At 24.3% G+C, this 26,538-nt stretch overlaps 5 protein-coding genes across 7 annotated transcripts; 4 read left to right on the top strand and 1 right to left on the bottom strand.

Annotated features, from left to right (window-relative positions):
- The first annotated feature begins 440 nt into the window (after window positions 1-440).
- Window positions 441-3,640, top strand: LOC126898035 (A disintegrin and metalloproteinase with thrombospondin motifs adt-1-like). Its single transcript, XM_050671985.1, has 7 exons — window positions 441-450; window positions 1,390-1,444; window positions 1,514-1,811; window positions 1,871-1,922; window positions 2,012-2,191; window positions 2,926-3,096; window positions 3,375-3,640. Exons 1-7 carry the CDS (start codon window positions 441-443, stop codon window positions 3,638-3,640), a joined length of 1,032 nt encoding a protein of 343 aa, XP_050527942.1.
- A 992-nt stretch (window positions 3,641-4,632) lies between these two features.
- Window positions 4,633-11,867, top strand: LOC126898582 (uncharacterized). The gene is made up of 3 exons (XM_050672795.1): window positions 4,633-4,826; window positions 4,977-5,102; window positions 11,719-11,867. The coding sequence occupies exons 1-3, from the start codon at window positions 4,671-4,673 to the stop codon at window positions 11,740-11,742; spliced, it is 306 nt and encodes a 101-aa protein (XP_050528752.1). The 5' UTR covers window positions 4,633-4,670; the 3' UTR covers window positions 11,743-11,867.
- A 269-nt stretch (window positions 11,868-12,136) lies between these two features.
- Window positions 12,137-13,171, bottom strand: LOC126898581 (BET1 homolog). The gene is made up of 2 exons (XM_050672794.1): window positions 13,020-13,171; window positions 12,137-12,643 (listed from the first exon to the last, which is right to left on the bottom strand). The coding sequence occupies exon 2, from the start codon at window positions 12,633-12,635 to the stop codon at window positions 12,291-12,293; it is 345 nt and encodes a 114-aa protein (XP_050528751.1). The 5' UTR covers window positions 12,636-12,643; window positions 13,020-13,171; the 3' UTR covers window positions 12,137-12,290.
- A 108-nt stretch (window positions 13,172-13,279) lies between these two features.
- LOC126898580 (uncharacterized) lies at window positions 13,280-15,254 on the top strand. 2 transcript variants are annotated; one of them, XM_050672792.1, is made up of 4 exons: window positions 13,280-13,528; window positions 13,610-13,712; window positions 14,491-14,620; window positions 14,686-15,254. In XM_050672792.1, the coding sequence occupies exons 1-4, from the start codon at window positions 13,505-13,507 to the stop codon at window positions 14,780-14,782; spliced, it is 354 nt and encodes a 117-aa protein (XP_050528749.1). In that variant the 5' UTR covers window positions 13,280-13,504; the 3' UTR covers window positions 14,783-15,254. The 2 variants fall into 2 exon arrangements, with proteins under 2 accessions (XP_050528749.1, XP_050528750.1); XM_050672793.1 differs by having other exon boundaries at window positions 14,524-14,620; window positions 14,686-15,241.
- Window positions 15,255-16,439: 1,185 nt separating this feature from the next.
- Window positions 16,440-26,027, top strand: LOC126898540 (uncharacterized). 2 transcript variants are annotated; one of them, XM_050672698.1, is made up of 25 exons: window positions 16,440-16,693; window positions 16,773-16,878; window positions 16,946-17,091; window positions 17,179-17,238; window positions 17,306-17,459; window positions 17,571-17,734; window positions 17,979-18,065; window positions 18,539-18,707; window positions 18,983-19,140; window positions 19,216-19,330; window positions 19,598-19,749; window positions 19,865-19,936; window positions 20,002-20,188; window positions 21,481-21,614; window positions 21,698-21,893; window positions 21,968-22,167; window positions 22,461-22,523; window positions 22,586-22,652; window positions 22,726-22,867; window positions 23,037-23,241; window positions 23,378-23,460; window positions 23,536-23,659; window positions 23,801-23,863; window positions 25,593-25,735; window positions 25,827-26,026. In XM_050672698.1, the coding sequence occupies exons 2-24, from the start codon at window positions 16,836-16,838 to the stop codon at window positions 25,695-25,697; spliced, it is 2,889 nt and encodes a 962-aa protein (XP_050528655.1). In that variant the 5' UTR covers window positions 16,440-16,693; window positions 16,773-16,835; the 3' UTR covers window positions 25,698-25,735; window positions 25,827-26,026. The 2 variants fall into 2 exon arrangements, with proteins under 2 accessions (XP_050528655.1, XP_050528654.1); XM_050672697.1 differs by having other exon boundaries at window positions 25,593-26,027.
- Window positions 26,028-26,538: the final 511 nt, after the last annotated feature.

Consider the following 26,538-nt stretch of genomic DNA (forward strand, 5'->3'; position numbering starts at 1 on the left):
CCCACTTAATTTTGTTTCTTAAGTCAAATATTCAAACTAGTTCGAATAATTGACTGTTAACATTTATAATAATTTATATTGTAAAAAAAATTTACCATATTTTAGGCAAACTTCAATTATACTTACATGATTGAATATATCTCATTGCTTTCCTTTGAGTTGATTTATCAGTTGTCATACTCACATTTAAATATACTATTTAAATAAACAATTATTTGCATATTAAAAAAAATGTAGAATAGCCTATGATCATTTTTAATAAAACTTAACAATTTATTATAAATCTTAAAGATTTGTTTTTAATAAAATTTTGCATTTGAAATTTTTCTTTCAATCCTTATTTGTTATCATTAGTAGATTTACAAAGGGGGTCCAGAGGGATTAGACCCTTTCCAGACACCGATATTTTTACATTATTTAATATGTAGGGTAAGACTGAAATGTATTCAAGTAAATTTAATTCTTGCGGACCCCTTCAAAAAATTATGAAAATCCATTATTTTTTTCAGAGTGAATCATTGTTTTTCTATATATTTTAAAAAGCGTTTAAAATTTAAATCGTAATATTGTACTATCAGTACATATCTTACAAATGAGTCATTAATAGTATCATCAGTTCAAAATTATAAATTATTATGAATTGACTTCAGATAATATTAGATATAATTTTACTGTATAAATTCTTGTAAATATTTCTTTTCAATTTCAAATAGAATTGTAATTATATTTAAATGTTCATGTTTGTTAGATAAAAGAAACTGCAAATCGCTTGTTATTTTCCTTATTTTTTTGTACGTGTTAAATTACGCCATCAGTATTTCAAGTTAGTTAAATTTTAGTTCAAGTTTAATATATTTTAGGCAAAAAGATTAAGCAGTTAATCTGATTACTTATTAAAAAAAAAAATAATCAACACAGTATCTATTATAAGGTCCTCATTTAAATTTTGGAAAGTGGTCCTCACAACTTATGGTTGAATTACGATACAATATTAATAAATTATTTGATTATTGAAAACAAATGATTAAGATTAAAAGAATATATTTTTGTTTCTAAGCAATGAGAAAATATTGTTTTTTTTTATATAAAAAAATTAACTGAATCATTATATATTATTTTGATAATCAACTTTAATAAGAAAACGTATTTTTTATACAATGTATGATAAAAAAAAGAAGAAAACATGAATTTTAGTAATGACATGATTGTGACGAGTATTTATATTTCTTGTATACTAATTCAATAAAATAACATGCTGTTTTCTTATATTTATATAATATTGTATAGCATTTTATGTAAGTAAAGCAACAATATTGAATTTTATTTTACTGCAATAAAGTTTCAAAAATTGAAATTGTCTAAAATGATTATTATGTTTTATAAAATTAGATGTAATTTCTCAAGAAATTTCTGGTTATAATAAACAATGTACTTCGTGGGATAAGTAAATAGTTGGTGTTATTGGAAATAATTAATCATAAATAAACTTTGTACAAATATCTAAACGTAACAGGTGGTCGAACTGTGTGGGTGAATGTGGTGGTGCTGGTATTGCATCGCGTTACTGTATCCGGACACCAAATGAAAATGTTTCTTATAAAAATTTGGAATACGAGTGGAAAACGTGCAAACTTACCAGGTGTAGTTTGCAAAACTATGCTGAAATAATCAAAGGAGATGAATTTAGAGAAAAAGAATTAAATTACTTAGAAACGGTTGTTGATAATTGTCAATATAGAGCCATTTTGGACTCTTGCATTCAGGATTATTGTGATTATTACTCTTTAAAGAAAATTCTTAAGAACTATACTGCAAGTATACTATGTAGTAAATAAAACGAATTAATAATTAATATGAAAGGTTTATTCAGGATAGATTCTGGAATGCTCTATTGTGTGTTAAACATAACTTAGGTTGTCCCAGTAAGTCACCAATTAAATTAACCCAATTTATCACACGCATAAATTAGTGGAGTATTTTTGGAAATATTTTTAACTAAACATATTTCTAGCAAAAGGAGGTTGGAGTGATTGGACTTTATGGTCAAAATGCACAGCTACATGTGGTCCTGGAGTTCAGTATCGTTTGCGATATTGCAATAATCCAATGAATTCAAAAGATTCGCTCAATTGCACGGGGAATTCTATTGAATTCAAAAATTGTTATGGTCATTTATGTGAATCTAAAACAGGTACATAGCTTAATAAAATCAAAATAATATTTGATTGTCAAGTATTATTTTTTCATAATTATAGATGGGATTTGGTGTAAGTGGTCTGAATGGTCAAAGTGTAATGTTCGACAAGGTAACGGAATCACCGCTCGTAAACGATTTTGTAAGGCCTCGAGTATTAATAACGGATCATCGTGTTGTGGGTCTCATACTGAAATAAAAAAATGCTACACGCCAAAAGGCAAGATTATTAAAGGAAATTAACCATTACTTTATATTGTACTATATTTCACCGAGTATAATATAAATATCGTTTTTTATAACAAAGAATTTATAAATGATTTATTTTTGTACGTCCTACAAAATATACAGGGTGTTCAGTAAGTCAGGAAACGGGTTTCTATTGTTCTCATTGTTTGTAACAATGAGAACAATAGAAACCCGTTTCCTGACTTACTGAACACCCTGTATATTTCCTCAAAAAATGAGCGCCAGGGTTTATTTTTTTATACTAATGTTTTAATTATAACATTTTTGCCATGTTAAATTAATAAAATATTAGATACGATCAAAATAATATGTGAAATAAAAGTTAAAAGATCTGCACCTCTTTAATGTGTTTGAACTTACTTTTTAATCAGAATTGAGTTAATTTAATGAGTTTTAATGCCAAGTTTAAGTGTAAAATAATTTGGAAATCTATATATTACACGTTTAAAACTACTAAATTACTAAATTTTTTAATTATATAGTATATGGAGGCTGGTCTGATTGGCAAAAATGGAGTCACTGTTCAACAAATTGTGGAAAAGGTAACAGGTATAAGTTAAGAAGTTGTACTAGACCAGAACCTGAAGAAACAGGTATTGATTGTATAGGAAGCCCAGTTGAAATCGCTAATTGTTATTTAGAACCTTGTAAAGGTATCTTTAAATTTTTTTATTTTATAATAATTTTTTGTTGTCTAAAGTCAATATCTAACTCGTCTATATCTTGGGCTAATTCCCTTTTGCACAATGCCAATTTAGCACTATCATTTTAAATCGCATATCTGTACTGAAATATTAGGCCAAGGTTAAACCTTGCTGAAAATTGTGTGCCGTCTATAAAAAGCCTTAAAGTCTAGTATTAATGATTAAATGACGCTTGAAGTGTAAACACAATCGTTTAATTAATCAAAAATGTTAAAATGTGTCAATAGGTCCACTACTTATGGTATATACATTCGACAAAGACGCGCTTGTTCAATATTCATCTACAAACATTGAAAATTCTATACTCCATATATTTATACGATTTTATCCGCTTGGAGGTACAGGTACATTGTTACGTCGATTTCATGACGATTGTGATAAATGTGATACCGTTGAATTGAGCTTAGCAAACTATGATTTAATTTTAATGGCGTTTTTAAATGGTTGCACTACAAAAATATATACTTCATCGATTATCAACGTAAGAACCTAAAAGATCTTATAAGAATTGTATAAATTAAAGAACAAAATATTTTGAATTATTTAGGTCTAAGTAAAATTTAAAATACTTTTTTCTAAATTTTAATCCGAGTAATAATTATAAGTCATAAAGAATGCCCAATAGCTTATGATCGAGATTTAGGAATTTGAATTATTCAAATGTTTGATGATAAATCAATAGAGATTAAATTACTGTTAAATATATTAATTCATTGTCATTAATGTTAATTATAAGTTTATAAAAATAAATTCAATACTTAAAATTATTAATAAGGCTCTTGTAAAATGTATATTAAAGTATTATACACTATTAAACGTCAATATTTATTAATGTCATCTTCGCTTTATACCTTCAGTTAGGTAAAAAATACACGCCATAACTTTTTTTAGATAAAAAAAAATGATTGTTAAATGTAAAGTTATCATGCATTCTAGTTTTTTCTATGCACCAAAAACTAAATCAATAGTACTTAAATATATAGTAAACACTCATACAATTTTTTCTTACTTAATGTAAAAATGTAAGATTTATCCATTAAAAAATTAATTCTATATTAGTAGTACTTTTTGAATTACAAAAAGAAGTTGTTAACTTAATAATAAATACACCTATTTTTGTTTTATTATTATTTTTTTACTTATTAAACTATACTATATTGAGTAAAAATCTATTCTAATTTGTATAATAGACCTCATATAGCACTTTTAAATTTTATATGCTTAATAATGTTAAAAAAAATATTGAAGATTAAATCAACTTTAAACGTTCTATGAATTATAATGTATTATAATTAATAATTATGTATTATAAAACATTCATTTTTCTAAATATATTATTTTAGATCTAATATGCATGTTAGAATGTGTTTTAAGAGTATTTTGGCAATCTCATCAATCACTATATAATTGGTGTAAAAAATTGTTCAATGTGCTAATAATTAATATACTTAAGTGTTTATTTTGTAAATGTGTAGATTGGTTGGAATGAAGTTACTTTCATAATTACAAAAAACAAATTAGCAATGAACGTCAATAACAAACATTTTTCGGCAAATTTAAAATGCAATTCATCGATAATAAAATGTAACCAAGTAATGAATATTGGTGAAGGTTTTGAAGGTTATATTGAAAAGCTATACGTAAATTTTATACCTTTTGCACTGTCAATAATTAAACAGGTAAGCAATTTAAAGTGATATCTTTTATAACTAAAGTTAATTTATTATTGATAAATGATTAAAAACGAATAATAAATTTGTTTTAAATCTCCTTATGAATGTTATTATTTTTTCCGCAGTAGTTATTAATTTAAGAGCATTTATTTTTAGCGTTGGGATATGTTCTTGCCGTATTCTGCTTTAAACGTAGTTCACGAACAGAATGAAGAAGTTATATACACTGATTTAACTCAAACATTTAAAATACCCTGTCCTCTTAATTCAAATCTTTGGAATGTGAGTGTAATTAAATAATATTTTTAAGATTATTTATGGTTTAAAAAACAAAACACGTAAAAATATCTTAATTAAAGTGAATTATTATTGGCTATAATTTTAAAAGCTGGGACATAGAGGATATGCACCCTTGAAATTTAAATGACTTTTTAAAAATAAAAAGTTACAAGTTTACTCAGTAGTATGTTGAACATTATTTCCTTTGATGCCTCGACTTAAGGTTTGATCATTAGTAAGAGTAAACAATTTTTTAAAATGCGTGAATGTATTTGAATATTGTATTTCTTAATTATTAAATGCTTTAGTGTCTTGAAATTTTTAATCTACTTATTAGTCAATCTAGATGAAATGGATTGGACAACCTTAAATTGTTTTATTTAAATATTATCAAATTACATGTAATCTGATTGCTGTTTTCGTGTATAAATACTGAAAATTTTATCATGAGTAAATCAATTTTATAATTTTAAATACATTTTGTTGAAATGCTCAAGTATATTTTATTTATAAATAAAATACATTGATTATAGTCTATGAAAAAATTTTTGTATGTAGTATTGTTAATAATATTTTAGAATTAATTTTTGAAAATAATATTTTGATGAAGCACGGGATGAACACTTCAATGATTAATTTGAAAGAAAAACTATAATTAAAAAATGTATTTATATACATGATTTTTAACTAAAATAATATAGATATTTTTAAAATAATAACAAAGTGACATTTTTTGAGAGTCTATTTCCCCTCCCTAATTTTTTTCATATTATAATGTATGCCATTTTTCTGAAATTTTGATGTACTAGGTTCCACTTAAGTTCCCTCCAATGTGCGTCTATTTCGAAAATTCTTTACGGCACGTGTTCATTTCTATTAGACTTCTTCTTTTTCTTCAACTGGCCTTAAATACTCTCTAAGGATATTCATATCCATTACTAATTCACTACATTCCTGACTTCCCATTCTGTTAGATTCCTCTTCTACTACATCTAATCTTCGTTTTCTTGGCCATCCTGAAGCTCTTTTTCCTATAGGCTTCCATTCAAGGACTACATTATTTATATCGTTCTCACTACACCGCCATATGTAACCTAGCCATTGGATCCTTTGTCCCCTAATGGACCTTACTACTGATGCCATTTCCTATTCTTCCTGCAGCTTTTTATGTTAATTTCTCCTCCTTGTTCCTTTTTCGCTATTATATACTGGTCCACATATTACCCTCTATATTTTGTTCTCCAAAGTTCTGAGTTTTTTCCGTATTGTTTTTGGTATTAATAGTACTAATTAATGAACTAATTATTATGCCTTGCACTCATATGTGAGCATGGATCTTATTATTGCTATATTCAGTCTTGCCCTAGTTTTTTTTGAAAATACTTTTAACTTGAAGAACTTATTTATTAATATTTTGTTCTTTCTGCTTTTGTATTATCCTTGAATCTATTTCCTTAGCCTCAGTCATTGTTTTTGCTCAATACTGCATCTAGGTACTGAAACTCATTAACGTTTTCGAAAGCTAGGGATTCCATATCATTGTTTCCTTCCTTGTCTAGCAGTTCCGTTATTTTTGTTTTAATCATATCAATTTTTAGGCCTATTTTACTGGCTGTTTGTTCGAGCCCTTTAGCTGCTATTTTCGTACCTTCACGGAATTTATTAATATATTTAAATCATCGGCAAAGCCAAGCACTTGTGTACATTGTAGATCATTGCTATTCCAGTTGTTTCTAACTGTATCTCCCTTATGTCTAATAGGCTAAATTTAACAAAGTGAATCTTCTTGTTTCAATCCTGTACTAACTTCGAAAGCTTTAAGCATTGTTTGTCCAATTCTTATTCTGTATAGTGTGTCTTCCATGCTTATTTCGTCAAAGATACAAGTTTATTTTAATTAATACTTTCTTAAACTAATTTTTTTTTTAACGCATAATAATAATAGTAAAATAAAAGTTATAATAAAAATTTCATTAAAAAGTATTTTATTTTATAAATTTATCATTAGTAGAATATTTTTAGCTAATATCCATGTTGAATAAATTGTAAATTATAGACGATAATACAAATAACGATTGTAGTCAGAAAGGGTCATATTAGGAATAACATTATTAATAATATTTTTACTAAATTGTTAATGGGAATAAAACTAATATCTTTAAACGCAGTAGAAAAATTATAATTTATAAGTAACCTGAAAACAATATTTTTTGATACAAACACCGTCTAAGTATTTTTGCGATCTAAATTTATTTTTAGTATTTTAGTAAATAAAATAAATGTTTTAAAATAGTAATACAAATAATTTTTGGCTTATTCCCCTAAGTGTACCCTCCTGTATAATTAATTTCGACTAGTTATGGTTTCATAACACTACTTTTTTGCGTCTATGGAATTATGTTATTTGAATATTACTCAAGTTAATAGTAAATCCCTATTGAATAACAGTTTTATTTGATAAAATCAAAATTTTCTTGAAGATAGAACTTTATATCAAGATTCAGTCATTGGCTCATGGTAACTTAATTTCAATCAACAATACGTCAGCTGACTACATACTAGTGTCGATTTTAAATACTTTTTTCAAGTTGAATATTAAGGTAGAGGATTATTCGTACGAAAAATTAGTAAAATTTGAAGAAATTGATTCTTCGTGGGTACATTTAGAATTGGAAAAAAAGTTCAACATCATACACATAATTGTAAATGGAGAAAAACATTCCATAATTTTACCAGAAGATGTAGAAAATGAGCTATGTCGTGACTATTTTTACATTGGTTATAATGAAGTAAAATATTAACAATATTTTATATATACACTATACTATATATATATACAATATATACACTATAGAGCAGTGTTTCCCAACAGGTGGTATGCGGTGGTTCGCGGCGCTTACAAAGGGGATTCACCAAAATAATATTGTAGTGGCGGAATTTTGAATAGCCAAAGGAAAATTACCGAGAAAACCGTAACAAAATATCAGATAAATATCCTGGATCCTAGAACAACTAAATTTTAATCAACTTAAAAGGGGAAATTCTTTTTCATGTTATTTCAGAAGTTTTATCTAAATTTATGCAGATATGTAATCTCTTTGTGGACTCCCTGCGTGAGGATAATGTCCTATTTATTAGAATTCAAACACATATCGAGTTCTAAATAAATAAATATAGTTTAAAAAAACTGAAAAAAACGCTTTTAAAGCACATCGAACTAAAAAGTTAAAAATAATTTTTAAAATAAGCTTAAAACAATAATGAACGAAAAATACTAGTATTATTGTGAAAAAAATCGTCAAGCGCTCAATATATGAAAAATATGGCACAAAGCCCCCACGCTTTTTTTCACAATAATACTAGTATTTTTTGTTCATTATTGTTTTAAGCTTATTTTAAATATTATTTTTAACTTTTTAGTTCGATATTCTTTAAAAGCATGTTTTTCAGTTTTTTAAGCTATATTTATTTTTCACTTTTTATTTTTTTATGACATCGTTGTTATAGTCACGGAGTGTTTATTGTCAATTATCACTATCATGGATATAAATTTTGTATTGCCAGTTAGTGTGTTTATAAACTCACAACAATGTGTTCTATTACCATTGATAATAAAAGCTATATGCTTGCTAATATCGTCATAAAAAATCAATTAGCTTCCATGTAATCGTAATCCCTTATGTATTATACATGTATATTAAATCAAAAAAATTTGAATCTTTAAATGTTTATATCTAATAATAAACAATAAAAATTTGTTTATATATATATATTGATGATACGCCCGCATGTACAGATACGAAAACAAAATATTATACAGAAAGATAGTGTTATCGGCGAGCGTTGAGCGAGGTGGGGTGAATACGTTACGACAGTCTAGTCTCCAGTCCATAGACGACGGGATACACGAGATAATAACACATGGCGCGTGGAGAGTTACAATAAACAATACGGTGTCCCGAAGAATTAACGATTTGGCAAATGATGTTGAGAACGAACTCTTGAAGAGAATCAAATTGAATCATTTTGCGATTCAGCTTGACGAGTCAACCGATGTAGCAAACGCCGCAGTATTGATTGTCTACGTTAGATATGTTTCCACGAATATCGTTCAAGAAGATATTCTTTTTGCGAAACCTCTGAAAACCTACATAACTGGAGAAGCAATTTTTGATCTGATCAATGGTTATTTCAAAAAAAAGAAAAATGGTGCAAAATCAATGACAGGAAAATTTTCTGGTTTCGTGGCACGGGCAAAGAAAATCAACGACAAAATTGAATGGACTCATTGCTGTATTCATAGATAAGCACTTTAAATGATGCTGTAAAAAATTGTTAATTTTATAAAATCTCGTGCTACGAATTCTCGTCTATTTTGTGCGTTTTGCGAGAACTGGAAGTGATCACATTTCTTTACTCTTACACATCGAAGTTAGATGGCTTTCCCATGGTAAAGTGTTGACACACTTGTTTGAGTTGAAATCTGAAGTTCAAGCTTTTTTTATTGATCATCCGATTCATTTGTCTTCTTGTTTATTCGATGATTTTTGGCTGCAGAAGCTTACATACTTAGCTGATATCTTTTATAAATTAAATGAATTGAATCTAATATTACAAGGCGCAAGTGTAAACATTTTCACTGTGTATGATAGAATTGAGACTATGCTAAAGAAGTTCAATTTCTGGATCCAATGCCTGCAATTAAATGAGTACGAATGTTTTGGTTCTCTCTGCACTTTTTTATCAGAAAATTCAATTGTACTTGACGAAAACATTAAAAAAAATACAATTGAACATCTGAAGCATCTTCAATTAACTTGTAACAATTCACTAATAGCTAGTTTTAAAAATCAATCTTTAATCGACTTCTGGCTTAGTATCTCTAATAAGTATCCTTTTCTTTCAAAAAATGCTGTTCAAGTCCTTTTACCCTTTTGCACAACATATCTATGTGAAAAAAGATTTTCAACATATACTTATTTGAAAGATAAATACCGGAAATAGATTGAATGCAGAACCTGATCTGAGACTAAAATTGTCCGATATTGAGCCCAACTTTGCATTGCTTTGTTCTATGAAACAGTCACAAATATCAAATTAAGAGTGTTCTTCATACTAGTTAAGTTAAGTCTTATCAAATATGTTTTCATTTCTTGGTTCATTTGAAAAATAAATGTCCTTCAAAATTTGATTGTTTTTTTTTCACCTACCAGTATAGACCAGGGGTTCGCAAAATTCTTCAAGATCTCGGGAGGAGTTCGCAATGAGAAAAAGGTTGGGAAATGCTGCTATAGAGGGTAAATTTTTCAAGATGTTAGAATAAATTATAGTTAAGTGACTCTACTTATAATAACATACATATAATTTTTCGGAAAAATTTATATGTATATAATAAAATATACCATTCTAATAAGGTATATATTTGTATTTAAGTCTAATCGCAACCTAAGATTTAAAAGATTCTGATTTATATATAATATTATGTTTATCAGAGATAGAACCTTTTGGTCCTTTTCTACTGGTCGCAGTATAACGTGCAATAAAAAATTTAAATGTCGTAGAGTAAGACGAGGTAAGATGACAAATTACTAGAACAAAAGTTTAATGTGGCACACAATAATACTGTTTTGTATAATATACCAAACCCAACCGCGTATCTTAATTTTAGTTGTGGTTAGAAATTCATAATTAATATGTTTTATTATAATTTTTGAACATCAAAATTTTAGGTTTAAATATTCTAAAGAAAATTTTTCAAATGTCTGTCTTAAATACTTTAATACTTAACGCCTATTATATAAAAAAGAACCCATTTATTTTATAATAGTTATGGTTAGTATCCTAAAGAGGTACATTAATGTAATAGAGAATATATATAATGGCACTTGTATTAGGGTTAAAAGTTATTGAATGCGATACGAGGATGGCTGATGTGTATGTAGATGAAATGGGAGATTGTGTCATATGGAAGTTTAGGATAAGGGTAGCCGACCCAACGTAGTTGGGATAAAGAAGAGGAAAAAGAAAGAAGAAGAAGAAGCTAGATATTTAAGTAGTTTTCGTGCAAAATTTAGATCTTAAGTTTATTTACAGAAGACAGGAAAAATCATATAAGTTTTACCTCAGCATCTTACTTCGTTTTACTCTATTTCTTTTTCAGCATACTATCAGTTACTACTTTGTATTTAAACTTAACACATTTTTTATAAGTTTATTTTATAATAGTGTAATATCAAAAGTTCTAATATTGAAGGAGTTATTGGATTTTTGAAAGTTGATAAAGAAGTTTTAAATGCTAATAATTATGTTGTTAATTCAATAAATGAATACAATTTTATATTTTACAATGTTTCAAGTAAGAAGTTAGCTAGCTTAAATATTTTTTATTCATATACTTATTTTTTAGTTTTTTTTTAAGATATGATTTACAATGAAATAAAAAAAGTAAATAATGATGAAATAAAATTAAATTGCATAGTCAATAAAAATATTGATTACGAAATTTTAGATTGTACATGGATACGCATTACTGATTTAAGCATACAAAAAATTACCAATGATATGTGGGTATTTTAATAATTAATACTCCTATAATATAAGTTTTTATTTTTATTTTTAGGAAAGATTATTTTGTGACTACTAAAAGATATACATCTCAAATATCAATATTATCAAACTTTAATGAACAAGACCAGTTTTTTTTATATGTATCACCCACAATACAGGAAATTTTTTGTGCTTATGGTGTTATAAGTTCAGATCAAGATAACAATATTGATTTTAAAACATTCCATTATTTAGGGATTATTGTTGGATTGGTAGCAGTACTATCTTTTATTTTTAGTTTTATTGAAATAATTAGATTAATATTTATATGAAATAATATTTTGGCAATTTCATTGTCTATTTATATTAGTGTTCTTTTCAAATCATTCTTGTTCTTGTTCATAAAGTCTAATGAGTAACTAAAATTTAAAAAATTGTTTAGTAAATTTTTGGAAGAGCTTGAAATTTTATTTAATAATTGAAAGAAAAAATATTAAATATTTGAATTTACTAATAAATATGTGTTTTTATATGTAACAATTTATAATAAACATTAAAAAAATATTTCCTACTAATATTTTCTTGGATCATATAAAAAGATACAATATTGATTAATATTAATTAATTATACATTTAATAGAATTATTATCTTAATTTAATATATATATAAAGAATAAAGAAAACAACAATAGTAAAAAGTAAAAGATAACATATGTTATATCCACCACTATTTCTTCCTAGTCTGGTAACACGCCCTAGTGTATTGCTTAGAAAACTTCCAGTAGTTTCAAAATCATGATCCATATCTCTGAGTAACCGATCTTGATATTTAACTTCAGCACCTATGTCAATCGATAGGGATTTAAGTGTGTTTACTTTATTTTTTAGCTGTTCTGTCAAGTCATCATTTTCTTTTTCTATAAAGTCACTGTCATGTGTACTGGTTGAGGGCAATGGATCATAATAATTTCCTCCGTGAGCCCTTCTCATTTTTTAGTCTATATTTTAACAAACACTAAATTACAATTATACTAAGAATACACATTATTATATCAAAAAAATTATATATAATCAATGTGTAATAGCTATAGGAATTTAACATTACTTTTAAATAAATTTTAAAAAAAGATGGTTTATTATACTACTTTTTACATTTTTTAAGTAAAATATTTAATATATTATTTTTATTTTGCTTGTTTACACAATATTAAAAATTGAATAACTTTTAAAAATAGTTAAAAATTAAAAAATGACCGGACAGATTAAAATGTTATGTATTAAAAAGTTAAATGAATTATTTACATATTACATTTATCAAATATTTTCAACTTAAATTTGATATCTAATAAAATTAATTTAAACCGAAACACTTACCTAAATAATCATTAATATATTTAAAAAAATGTTTACATTTCTTCAGTATATGACATGGACTATTTTGCTGTAATGACAGTTGTCTGTGATAAGAAAACAATAAAAAATGATAAACTAAAAGCAATCTTTTTACGTGTTCGGTGTTATCACAGTTTAAATGAAACAAATTCTATTAACCTGTGGCGTTATCAAATTAAACTATTTGATTTTGTAGCACATATATAGATAATAAATTTATTTATTATCTATATCTGTGTTTTGTAATGTCAATTATCAGTTATCATCGCCCGTTAAAAATAATATTGATTGTCTTTAAAATAAAATTAATAAGTTTTATTAATTAACATTACGTCATTAAACGTGTTTTACTATGAGAAATGTTTTTAAATTTCATGCTACTTAGTATATTGTTCTGTAAATATATCGAATTTTGTTTCTGAAGGTTATAGTCTTAAAGCAAAAAACTTAGTTAAAATCAGCTCAAAATGTCTACTGCTTTGTGCTCAAATGTATGTCATTATGAATATTTATTTCTATTTGAGTTATTTTACATAATTTTCTAAAATATGTTGTATACTATATTATTTTAGGAACAAACTAACACGGATTTTCAGTCTAATATCAATGATAATAGTCATATAAATAAGTCACAACCTAATGAAACCCGGTTAGATCCAAAAACTTCAAATGAAAGTAAGAAAACATTATAGTAATTTATCAAAAATTGAGTCTTATTAAAAATATTGATATAGTATGATAAATAATAAAGATATATGATATGGGGTGATAGCTAGGATAATTTTTATTATTATTAGTTTTTTTTATCCCTTGTAAGGGCAATAACATTTTCACTGATATGTGTTTTGACTCATAGAGATTTCAAAAAAAAAAAAAAAAAGGTATTTTTGATTTAATGTATGGGACATAGATTTTAATAATAATTTTATCAAAAACTTATTGTCAATCTAATTCTAAAATTTTTATAGTGTAAAAAAAAATTTATGCATGTAGGGTGTAATTACTGACAATGCTTATAACTTTAAATTCAATTATCATTTTATTGAACACTTTTTTTAGTGATTATTGCTTTCTTAAACTAAATTCAAAGTATAATTTTATTTTTTTTAAATTTCGAAGAAATGGTCATTTTTTAACCTTTTTTTTACAAAAAATGTTGATAGTCAATGGTAAATCAAAGATAAGTATTTATCAAGTGGCAAGCATAGAGTTGGTATAGAACGTGGATGGAGTATATACATTAATATGAGCTGCATATATCCGCACTACACACATATTTTATGAAGTAGATTGATAAATTTAGATAGTTATTTGGTAGTGTAAAAGTTATTCAATTATTGAAAATATATTTCTCTTTTACATACATTTATATTTAGAAATGAATTTTATATTTGTTTTCCTATAAAATTAAAAATTTCAATTTATATATATCACATCTAATTTTATATTCCAGTTGTAGTTTTAATTAAAAATAAAAATATACTAGATATGTGTATACATGATGGTTGTTCGAATGCTGCAGTAGTACATCCAGAATGGGATAATGAATATTGCAGTGTACAATGTTGTTATAATCATTGCAAGTTAGTAAATTATTATTCCATTTATTTATAAAATATAAATGTGTTGTATAATATCTGTGTTTTAGAGCAACTTTTCAAGCTTGGCTGGAAGCTAATAAGATGACAAAAAATAAAGTAGTTCAAATGGAAGTTTCAGAAAATTCTAACTCTCAAAATTTATAAAAAAAGATTATCATATTTGTAAACATTAAAACATTTTTACTATGAAATAGACAGTACAATCCTATAAATATTTAGTATAATTTTATTTATACTTTCATAAACTTAAATTTTCTCAAGTAAAATTTCATTGATGTATAAAATGATCTTTTGGTAATTATTGTTACAATATTTTTTAATTTGTTATTAAATTATTATTAAAAGGTGTTTTATCTACATTTAATTAAAAATTCTTTTTATGTTGCTGATGATTTGTTATTTGCCGATAAGATGGTTGTTGTATAAAGTTTGGACAGTGTAAACAGAAATCTAAATATATAATTTGAGAATATTTTTCTTTAAAATAGTATAATTTTTATATTTTTGTAAACAATTTTGGTAATAATTCAGTAAATTATTTTAAAAAGATTATTAAAATATGTTCATTTTGATATATAACATTTTTTATGTAAAATAATTTTTGTATAGTTGAAACTTTTTTTATTTTAGTTAATATACTGTGCATTTATGCAAAAAAAAATTATAATTCATTTTAATTATATGACTAAATATTATTCATTTTTAGTGATTTTATGAACCCCGATTTTTAAAATTGATTCAATATTTCAATTTTATAATTGAATATGAATAGTACTGAACTTTCAAATTTTTTATTTTACTCAAATTGAAGCAAAGTTTTTTTTGTTCATTTTGACAAATTAAGCATGTTTGGTTAATTTATTTCAATTTATAAACTGATAAATAGATTAAACACATACATAGAGCTAATGATGATAACATTGTTCTCAAAATACATTTATATGGTTTTTTAGTATTTTTTGGCTTATAGATTTAAATAGTTTTAATGTTTTTTAGTATTAACACAATAATATTCACAAGCAATCTATTTTTAATATATAATAAATCAAATTTGTTTTAAATTATGATTTATAAATAAGTTTTCTTCTACATTATTGGCCTTCTATTGACTTCATACACCAATTCTGCTTTTGAGAAAGACCTCTAAGAGTAGATACTATATGAAAGCATAGAAAAATATTTTAATAAAAGTAATTTTTTTTTTCCATTAAGGAAAAATTTAAAAATTATTTTTGCCATAAATTGAATGGAGTTGTTTGTTTTAAATAAAATTTATTTATTTTTACAGTTCTTTTCTTATTTAAAATGTAGATTTTTAATCCTGATTTGGATTGACTAATTAAATCTGTTAAAACTATTTGCATTTTATGAAATAGATTTAATATGAGTGAATTAATTATAAATATTGAGTACCTAATTAATATTTATTTTGTAATACAAAAAGTTTATTTTATGAATTTATGGATTCAATACATAATCTGGATTGACCAATGAAATCCGTAATTTGGATTGCCACTATTTTTTGAATATTAAATCTCTTGATACTGATCAATTCGGATTTCTTGCTTAGCCCAAAATTACTGAGTTTTGAATAATAAAATGCTTACAAACAGAGTACAATAAAAGAAGACGGATACCCGGCTTATTCCAATATTTTGTATATTTCCATATATATGTATAACCTCAAACTTCCCCTAACAGCGCTATTGCGGACAACATCTGTAAATTTTTCACTTAATAAGTGGAACCCGGCCTTAGAATATATTATCTAAGACTGAGAATGCAACACTGATAAAAATTAAGTTCGCTGACCTTATCTTTTATGGTCTAGTTAAGGGCCATGCGATTTTTAACTACTATCCGATTAAAATTATCAGTTGTTTTGAAAATATTTTCGTAATAATAATAATATGCTATGATTGTTAAGAAATAATTCATGTTAACACTTCAAATTTCAAAAAAAAAAAAAAATTACAATTAAAAATTACCTTTCTATGAAGTAAAAATAAGTGCGAATCTCTCATAGAAAATATGTATACTACACAAAAATTAAAGGTATAAGAATGTATTATTACTATCTTATCGTGTTTCTGCAAATGTCTAAGCTTAAGTTTTTGTTTTTATTTTTTTATAGTGTGTGTTGATTTGTTTAATTAAAACACTTTTATCAAGGAATTACTGTAATAATTTATGAGTGATGATGTCTTTGCCAACATATGATGACTCAAGCTCAGATTCTGGTAAGATACAATTTAAATTATTTTTAATTTTATTCTTTAAATATGTTCTTAACTATCTGTACTTCAGATACTCAAGGGTCTCAAGAAACTTATTTCTGCACTTATTGTCAAGATGAAATATTAAGATTTTCTTGTAGGCCTGAGACTGGTTATGATTCAATAACTATTGTAGTTTGTTGTGCTACTTGCACTGATTTCTATCTTTGTTTGATGGTAATTGAATTTTTTCGACTGCAATATAACTTTTTAATGTTTATTTTATATTTATTAATTTTTATTTTGAATTATATTAATTTTTAGTGTTTTTCAAGTGGAGCTGAAATTGGACTTCACAAAAACTATCATGACTACAAGTTAATTGTCTGTATCTAAATAATAGTTATATTTATTATATTTTATTTATAAAGTATTTAATTTTTAATTTTAGACATTATCTAAACCAAATTTTTATTCTGAAAAACTTTTAAATGCTATTGAAGAATGGGTTTCTGAAGATACCGAAAAATTATTAGGATCTAACAAAAAAGTTGTCACTAGTTGGAAAGATGTTGCTAATGTTATTGGGTCTAAAAACCCAGAAGGTATATTAAACATAATTTCTGTATAGTGCTTTAATATTTTAATCAGGCAATGTTTTATTATTATGTTAAATAAATATTGATTGAAATATTTCTAATACTTCTTTTATGTAGAAGTGAAGAAGGATTACATGAGTTCGTTTATTGATGGACAACTAGGTCAAAAAGTCATTAATTTAGTTAATCAACGGATTGGTCATCCTCAAGTTATAACATTAGATCAGGCTTTAGCAATGGGATGTTTTCAAAATTGCACTCCTTACTATCCCACAAAAAAGGTTTAATTATGTATACATGATAATTTTATATTTTATTGTAGACACTTGTTATTACTTCATTTATTTTTTATACTTAATATAGTATTAAATCATGATAAAATCAAATTAAATTGCATTTTTGATTTGTAAATTTACAATAATTATTTAAAAATGGGTATGGCGGGCAGTTCTAAAAGGAGAACTAGTAGAGCCTATGTTCTGGGTTCTGGGTAACAATTAAATTTTAATAAAAATTATTTTGTAGATATTGAAAATTCCAGCCAATGAAGATGATTTAGAACAATATAAAATAGAAGATGAAAAAGAAGGAACAAAGCCACATTGTAATCAAGTAATATATAATTTTATAGTTATAACTTAGAAAATTATAGAATACATATTAGTTTACAACAACATATTTATATATCTAATACTTTTGTAAATATCTATATATGTATTTAATTGCTGTTTATAAAAATATGTAACTGCTCTAAGTTTAATCATTGCTCCGAGTTGGCCCATTTATTTATATTGTATTTAACATTAATACTAATATAATTTTTAAATAATAATGGTCAAAGAAGTATTTCCAACATTTTTTAGAGACGAGGGAGTCTTAAAGAATAATATGTACTTGAAGAACTATCAGAAACTTACACTATATATAATACAATGTATAATTATTGGTATCTGAAGGGATAAGACCCCTAAAACCATCTCTGATAATTTATATATGAGAGCAAATTTAATTTACTTCATTGTTTAACTTTAGGTATTAGTAATTTAAGAAAAGTACTATTAATATTTTTTTGCTATATATTATAGAGTATGAAACTTGTAAATAGATATCAATGGGATAGTTACCAAGTTCAATTGCTTTTACAATGTACAGCTGAACATGGATATGGCAACTGGGAAGAAATTTCTAAACATTTTAATAGAATAGTTCATGATGAATATAATAGTGGGGAACGTACTTACAGGACAGCTAGAGGTTAAAAATATTTATATATAATTACATCTTAAACGTTTAAGAATGTAAACCAAAATAATTAAAATATAAGGTTTTAGAATTTTAATGATCAACTTAGTGTATTTAAAGCAGTAAAATATTTATAAAATAATAATGATGTTATTTATTTGAATTTTGATGACAAGATATTTTTATTGTTAGTATTGATTTAGTGTATTTAATAAAAAATAAAATTTTAATAACAAAAAGCAAACCTATAGCTTCAAATATTTTAGTTAATAATTATTAATTTTTAGAAATTAAGGAAGAATACTTAAAGAGATTTATCCAGACTCCTTTATTGATTGGAACTTGGTCACCAACTCCAAGTGAAAGACCATCAATACCTGATCGTACAAAGCGTATTGAGGCACCAAAATCTGTTGAAGATATGACTAACAGTACAAATAATATGGTACAAATAAATAATAATGTTATATATTTTTTCACACTTAAAAGTTAATAAATGCTTAATAATTTATAAAAATAGATTTTTGCCAATGAAGAAACACCTTCATTATTTTGCCTTTCTTCGCCTATAGAAGAAGAAAAATCTCCAGAGAACCAAGAAAAAATTGAAGAAGAAAAATCTGATGAACCTAAAAGTAATAATTATAATCAAACAAATTTTTTACAATATAATAAAATGTTTAATATATTTTATGTTTATTAATTTTGGAAGTTGTTATTTTGATTATATTTGGTACATCATTGATTATAAATATTATTATCATAATTTTGAACGAAACTTAGGTTTTAAGAAAATATTTATTAGATTTAAAATATAGAGAATGTAATCTTTTATTATACTAATCTGTTACCTAAAATATTTAGTCATTGATTTAATTTTTGTTTTTGTTTTTTTTTTTTAGTGGAAGTGACTTGTTGCACTTATTGTCAAGAAGAATTTCCAGTTATTGGTTATAAACAAAGTGAAGATAGAACTTCGAATTATATTTTACTATCTATTTATACTTGCTGTACAAACATTGAAACATGTAAAGATTTTTTTATATGTATTATGGTACGTAAAAATTAATTTTATTATTTTTTATTGCCATTGCAATTTGGTGAAAACCTAATCATTGTTATTTTGTTAACTATTCAAAAAAATTTACTTTATATGTGTACATTTTTAGTGTTTAGCAAGTGGCGCAGAGATTGGACAGCACAAAAAAGATCATGGATATAGCTTAGTGTCCAAAGTTAAGGTTTGATAAACAACAACTTATGTTAACATATTGCTTCATTATGTATTTTAAAATAATTTTTGCAGAATTATTGTAATGATGAATTTTTTCCTGAATCTGATTGGACAGTTATAGAAGAGCTTGCTCTATTAAGTGCTCTTGAAGAATGGCATTCAGAGTACACGGATAAGTATTTATTTAAGACAAAACCAGATAAATTGATGATAGATTGGACATCAGTATCTAAACATATTCAATCAAAAAATCCTCTTGGCGAGTCAGAATAATTTTAGTATTTTTCAATGTGTATATTTTTAATTGTTTGAATTAAAATAATTTTCGTATTGATTTACTTTTATGATAATTTTTTTAATAATAGCCTTTTTTTTTGGTTTTGTTAGTTGCATATATATATATTCTGTCAACCAGTATTTCAGAAATTATTAATAATTTAAAGTAATTACTGAAAGTGAAGAGTGGGTGCTGTTATTTTCAATACTAGACATTTCTTTGCGCCACTCACAATATATGAAATAATGGTCCAAAAGTTGTTCGTCTAGCCATTTTTTTAATTACATAATTTTCTTTTTTATAAGCTAGTAATTATGTGTGTTTGTATACAAAAAAATTAATTGACACCTCTATAAGACATAGGGATAAGCATAAAAAATATTTTATCACAGATGATGATGCATATGTAACTAACAAAAACCAAAATAAAAAAAAATTTATTTTTTATGTTTAAAATGATTATTTTAGGAAAATATGAGAGGCTAGCATTAAAAGAATCACTGATTATTATATAATTAAATCTTATGTAAGAGAGTAAATTTAAATGAATTTAGTATTTGGCAAATCTTTTAGGAAAGAAAAATAGATGAGGCCCCTAAAAATTCAATAAATATACATTGATTTAATATACATTTAACCAACAAAAAAAAGACTTTAGTGTTTGTATTATATTTTTAGCCCTCAAAAATATTGTATCAAATTAAATTTATGGTAAATATCTGTTATTTTCCCGAGTATTCTAACGCAATTAATTAAAACTGGTTATTGACTTATAATAAAATAAAATATTTTTAAAATTTAAAACATTAATTTTTTTTTAACAAAAAATAATTATTTAAATTGTTATTTTTAAGCGGGCTATCTTCAGTGCCAGTTCTAAATCTTAAAATAGCCCTAACAATCTTTCATGTTCTAAAAAAAAAAATGACAATAAACATACAAGCTTTATAATAAACATACTATTGGTTCTGTGACCCCCTTTTGTAAGTACAATTCTTAAATGAAATCAGTCAATAAAGTATTACATCTTACTTATGTTGAACCTTACAGACGAAATTTATCATACGTTCTTTTTATTTTTTAAGTATTGTAATAATATTCAAAATAAACAGTTATACAGTATTTCATGTATATTTATGAAATTTACTTCATTAAGTGTATCATATAATTTATCATATATTTTCTTCAATTATTATTAGAATTAAACAGATTGTAACTGAATGAGTGGTAAAATTATTAATTTTTAATATCTCCATCTTTACTTGAAATTACAGAAGCTAAAGCTGAGTTTGAAAATATAATAACAAAAGGACTGGCTTGCAAGTACCTTCAAACATATAACCGCAATGATTCATTAGTATCTTATGAGCAAGCAATACAAATGGACTGTTTTAAAAAACCAAAAAGAGTATATAATAATTAAAATTTATATTTAATTAGTTTTTTTAGAATTTCCCGCCTGTAATAAAATAATAAATCGTTATTAAACAGATTATTACCATAACTGAAGATGGGGTAGCTATGCAAGAAAAGTATACTTGGACAAAAACCCAATTAATAATGTTGTTAGATTACACAGCTATTTATGGTTATGGAAATTGGGAAAAGATTGCTGTGGAATTTAACAAAAATATCAATTATGAACACTATGGAAAAGTTAAAAATTTTATCAAGCGAACTCCTGAAGGTATATTTTTATTTCATTCTTATAATTTATTAATTATATCTTATATACCATTTTAATTATTTAATTTTATCTAGAAATTAAATCTGAGTATGTTTCTAAATTTATTGAGAATCCAATAAGGCGAGGAACTTGGAAATTAAGAAGTAATGCACGTCCTGTCATTGCAGATAGAACACGATTCTTCAAACCCCACATTCAAAGAATGTATCCTAGTATAGACTTGGAGCTTTTTGCAAATTCTACTTATAATCACATTACCGATGAATATCAGCATGTAAGATTGGAAAATAAATTCAAGTATTGGTATTCTTTCTGTGGTAGACGGGTCTGTGGGGTTCCAAAAACATTTATATTGTGCTACTGATTAGATGTACCTAAAATATAGAAAAGGAAAAATGTAAACAAAGAGCATATAAAATCTATTTGTTTTTATCATTTCTTAAGTTAATTTTTTCATTGAGTTCATCATTATACTATTATTATTATTATTATTATTATTATTATTATTTTATTATTATTATTATATATATATATATATATATATACATATTATTTAATTAATTTAAGGTATACTTGGACATGGCTGAAACAATTTTAGATGACTTATGTCCTCAACCAATTAAAAAAACAGTAAGTCTAAAGATTAAAGTAGTTTTCTGAACAAAATATATCTAGCAGATGTATGTTTTTAGATATTAAAGGAAGGTGAAGGAAAGAAAAAAGAAGTTGAAAGAAAGCGAGATAATAATTTTGATGAAGGTTATTTATCAAATTTTATTTTCTTCAGTATTAAATTATACTTAAATAATTATTTCTAAAACAAATATTCTAGATGTGGCATTGGTATGTTTACAAAGATATAACGATGTACTGAAAACTAGGCAAATAGCTAAAGGCCTGGTACATAGTTATAGATTAATGGAGCAGTTTTTAGTTTATAAAGACCGACCAGTTATGCCTAAAATTAAACCATTGTAAGTTGTTCTTAAAAAAAAATATTGGGAATTTAAAAAAATAGTAATAACTTTTTTTAAATTTTTTAGTTTAAAGTATTAAGTTTTAAATATTGTTTATGTAAAATAGGATATTAAATCAATTAATTAAAAGTAAAAATTTTAATTTTTGTAATATTTTTTATTTTAGTGAAGAAAGATTATTTGCTGAACATTTAACTAACTTAGCCTTACTGATGAATGTTAAAACTCATACTTTGCTAATGGTCCGAGAAAAAGATGAAAAACTTTTGATGGCTAGATTTAATGAATTAAGGCTATATAGAGTAATGGGAATTACCAAGTTTTCTGAAGTTGACGTCTTTAACACATTGCGTAAATGTAAAGGATACTTAGTAAGTTTAAATAATTTTTTGTTTTATAGTTATCATTTTTTTAAATTAATTTAATATTGTCATTAAACATTTGAAAATTAAAACATTTATATTAATTAATGTTTCAATATTTTTTAAGAAGTTTTTAATGTTTTAGAAGCAATTCACGCCATTGTACACCAGTGCAGGTTGTATGCCATCAAATAATTATTTAACACCAGCTAAATCAGATGGTCAGGGGTATTGACACAATTAAAAAAATTAATATTTATTGTTATTTTAGTAAAAAGCACTTTTTTTTTTTAATTTTTCTAGCTTAATGAAATACCTTCAATTTGTTCGAACAGACTATGGTACCTCTCAATTAAGAGGAAAATATCCTTTACGCTATTTAGCCAATGATATGTGTGAAGAATTACTAACTATCACCGAAAAAATGGTATGGATCTTTGATATTAATTAAAAGTTTATAAAATATACATTTAAATTTTTATTCTAAGAATATTGTTAACAGTTACTTAATTGATACATTACTTTTTTTACATCATAGACTATATTAGAGCCTTATGAATTTTTTCAGTTATGTTTAAAGTATAATTTGTATCCTAATGATTACTTAAAAAGGAAACGAAAAATTCTTAATGTAAGTATTTTACATATAGTTTATATGAATAAAAAAATTAATTTAATAAAGAAAAATAATAATGGGGTAACGACACCAGTATTTGGAAATTTTTATGTTTGATATATTGTAGTCTTTTATTTTTTTTTAAATTTTTAATAGGCTTTTATTTCTTTATTAGGTCTTATATTTGATTAAAACACCAAAATATTAATAAAAATTTAATAAATTATTTATTAGACTGCTTCTATTACCCTACTTTTTAAAGAAAATTACAAAAATTAAATTTTACAACTACTGAAATAACATTTACATATTAATTACAATTCAGTAAAATTGATTGTGTTATAGATACTTATTTTAAATGTTTAGTATAGTTTCATTTGTATTGATGTATACAGAGGGAATCATGAAGATATAACATATCTAATAACTTTTAATTATAATTAACATTTTATGTTGCTTTTTTTTTAATAATTGTTAGATTATTGGATTTAATTTTATACATTATATAAGTATTTTATGTTACTTTTCTAAAATAATATTAATAATCTACAATTTTAACATTTAATTCATAATATTTAGATTTTCATTTAAAAAAATTAATAAAGTTATGTAAAATGTTCAAAAAAATTTTAAAATAGTCATTTTATTTAATTAAATCTTAAAAAAATAATTGAACACCAAAATCTCTAAATAATGTTTTGAAATGAAATTTCTAGAACATTTCAAAGTTGGTAAAAATTTCAATTTTTTCATGTATTTTTTACAGTATCAAACGATTGTCATGTTAAAAAAAAGAATAGAAGTATTAGTGCAATAAATTTCATACTAAATATTAGTTGTAGGCATATAATTTTTTTCATCATCACTTGAATAAGCAACAACAATTTTACTGAAAAAAATTGTTAACTGAATTAAAATTAGTTATATAACATCATTTTTATGGTAGCTTAATACTTTATGTTATTGAATTCAAAATGTATAAATATTGAAATTTAAAAAAAGTTATCAGTCACTTGATAAATTATTGTGAAAAAAGTTTATATTTTACATAGTAATATTTTTTAAGAAATGTAATTCATTTGTAAAATTCAACTTCTTGTACAGTGTCCGTACTTAAAATAATTGTAAGATTTGGGTAGTTACAAACAGTGATTATTTTATACCTAACAATTTTTATTGATGCATTTACAAAAAAAGATACTAAACTACAATGTTAACTTATGATAAGTTAGACACTCCGTTCATAATACTATTATCAATTTTTTTTTACTTCAGTTAAAAGAGTTTCATCAACCAACAATAATTTTTATTGAAAAAAATTCTATGCCTACAACCAATGTAAAATTGTATTACATATTCTTCTATTCTTTTATTTTTTAATATGATTGTCATTTAATTCAGCAAATATAAATGAAAAAATTGAAATTTTTACCAAATTTGAAATGCTCTAGAAATTTAATTTCAAAACATTATTTAGAGATTTTGGTGTCCAATTATTTTTTAAGATTTATTTAAATAAAATGGCTATTATGAAATTTTTTTGACACAATTTACATAACTTCATTCATTTTTCAAAATTAAAATCAAAATATTATGAATTAAATGTTAAAATTGTAGACTAAATATCTAACAATTATTAAAAAAAAAAAATTAACGTAAAATACTCATTAGATCAATGTTAATGAATTTGTCATAAATTGTAACTAACCTATATATATATATATATGATTTATTTTATATTTAGTATGGTCTTGGAGAAGATCGTTCTAAAGTTGATCATGTGATTTACAAATATCTAGTTAAAATTAATAAAATTGATTTGAGACAATCAGCTTCTATGATAGTATAATTAACATTTCTGGACTAATGGACAACTAATTTATTAAGGTAAATTACAAAATAAATTGTATTAATTATTATTGTTATTTTATTAATTTTTTTTACCTTATTTGCATAATTTTTAATTAATGTACACTAGTGAAGTCAATTATTACGACAATGTACAAGTAGTATTTTATACTTAAAATTAGTGATTAAATGTATTAAAATTACATTGTGAGTTTTTTTTTTAATTCTTTCCATAAAGATTCAAAATTATTTCTGATGTAGTTAAGAAGTCATTTTTTTAAATGTATTTACATTCATTTACTTTCAAGTATTTACAAATTGGTCAATCATAGACATATATATGTATATAGAACAATTTAATTTAAAGTTTTTTTGTTAATTTTTGTTTTTATCCTAATAAAAATTCATTTAATCTTTTAGCTATTTTATAGATGTACTATTTGAGATGTTATATCTATTAATAGATAATAGACTATTGGATACTTATATTTTATTTGTTCACAATGATATTTTCAAAATGGACTAAAAAATATTGATTTGTATAAATATTAATTTAAATACATTTTTTTTATTAGTTCATATAAAAGAAAGTGTTCATGTAATTGAATTATTTTTAGACCAAGTGATTTTTTTATAAGACTGTTTTATTACTATAAGAGGAAAAAATATGTGATAATAACCTTTAAAACAAATAAATTGCAGTTATTAATTTATTAAACAATTTTAGTAATTTAATTATTTAGGTTTATTCTTGTTAAGAAGATTTATTGATTAATAATAAAACCTATGTAGAATATTATTTATATTATGTTTATATAATGAAGTATATTGAATTTAGCTTA

This window comes from Daktulosphaira vitifoliae, unplaced genomic scaffold (assembly GCF_025091365.1).
Source record: "Daktulosphaira vitifoliae isolate Bord-2020 unplaced genomic scaffold, ASM2509136v1 Scaffold_2, whole genome shotgun sequence".
Lineage (NCBI taxonomy): Eukaryota > Metazoa > Arthropoda > Insecta > Hemiptera > Phylloxeridae > Daktulosphaira > Daktulosphaira vitifoliae.

Excerpts from the sequence above, each read along its gene's own strand:
- LOC126898582 (XM_050672795.1), top strand. The coding sequence starts at position 4,671 with ATGAACGTCAATAACAAACATTTTTCGGCAAATTTAAAATGCAATTCA. Across the intron at positions 4,827-4,976 it reads CACTGTCAATAATTAAACAG|CGTTGGGATATGTTCTTGCC; the intron begins GTAAGCAATTTA and ends ATTTATTTTTAG. Across the intron at positions 5,103-11,718 it reads TTAATTCAAATCTTTGGAAT|GAAAGATTATTTTGTGACTA; the intron begins GTGAGTGTAATT and ends TTTTATTTTTAG.
- LOC126898581 (XM_050672794.1), bottom strand. The coding sequence starts at position 12,635 with ATGAGAAGGGCTCACGGAGGAAATTATTATGATCCATTGCCCTCAACC.
- LOC126898580 (XM_050672792.1), top strand. The coding sequence starts at position 13,505 with ATGTCTACTGCTTTGTGCTCAAAT. Across the intron at positions 13,529-13,609 it reads CTACTGCTTTGTGCTCAAAT|GAACAAACTAACACGGATTT; the intron begins GTATGTCATTAT and ends ATATTATTTTAG. Across the intron at positions 14,621-14,685 it reads TGTTGTTATAATCATTGCAA|AGCAACTTTTCAAGCTTGGC; the intron begins GTTAGTAAATTA and ends TCTGTGTTTTAG.
- LOC126898540 (XM_050672697.1), top strand. The coding sequence starts at position 16,836 with ATGATGTCTTTGCCAACATATGATGACTCAAGCTCAGATTCTG. Across the intron at positions 19,750-19,864 it reads ATTTTTTTATATGTATTATG|TGTTTAGCAAGTGGCGCAGA; the intron begins GTACGTAAAAAT and ends GTACATTTTTAG. Across the intron at positions 21,615-21,697 it reads GTTTTAAAAAACCAAAAAGA|ATTATTACCATAACTGAAGA; the intron begins GTATATAATAAT and ends GTTATTAAACAG.
- LOC126898035 (XM_050671985.1), top strand. Across the intron at positions 1,812-1,870 it reads AAATTCTTAAGAACTATACT|GATAGATTCTGGAATGCTCT; the intron begins GCAAGTATACTA and ends AGGTTTATTCAG. Across the intron at positions 1,923-2,011 it reads ACATAACTTAGGTTGTCCCA|CAAAAGGAGGTTGGAGTGAT; the intron begins GTAAGTCACCAA and ends ACATATTTCTAG.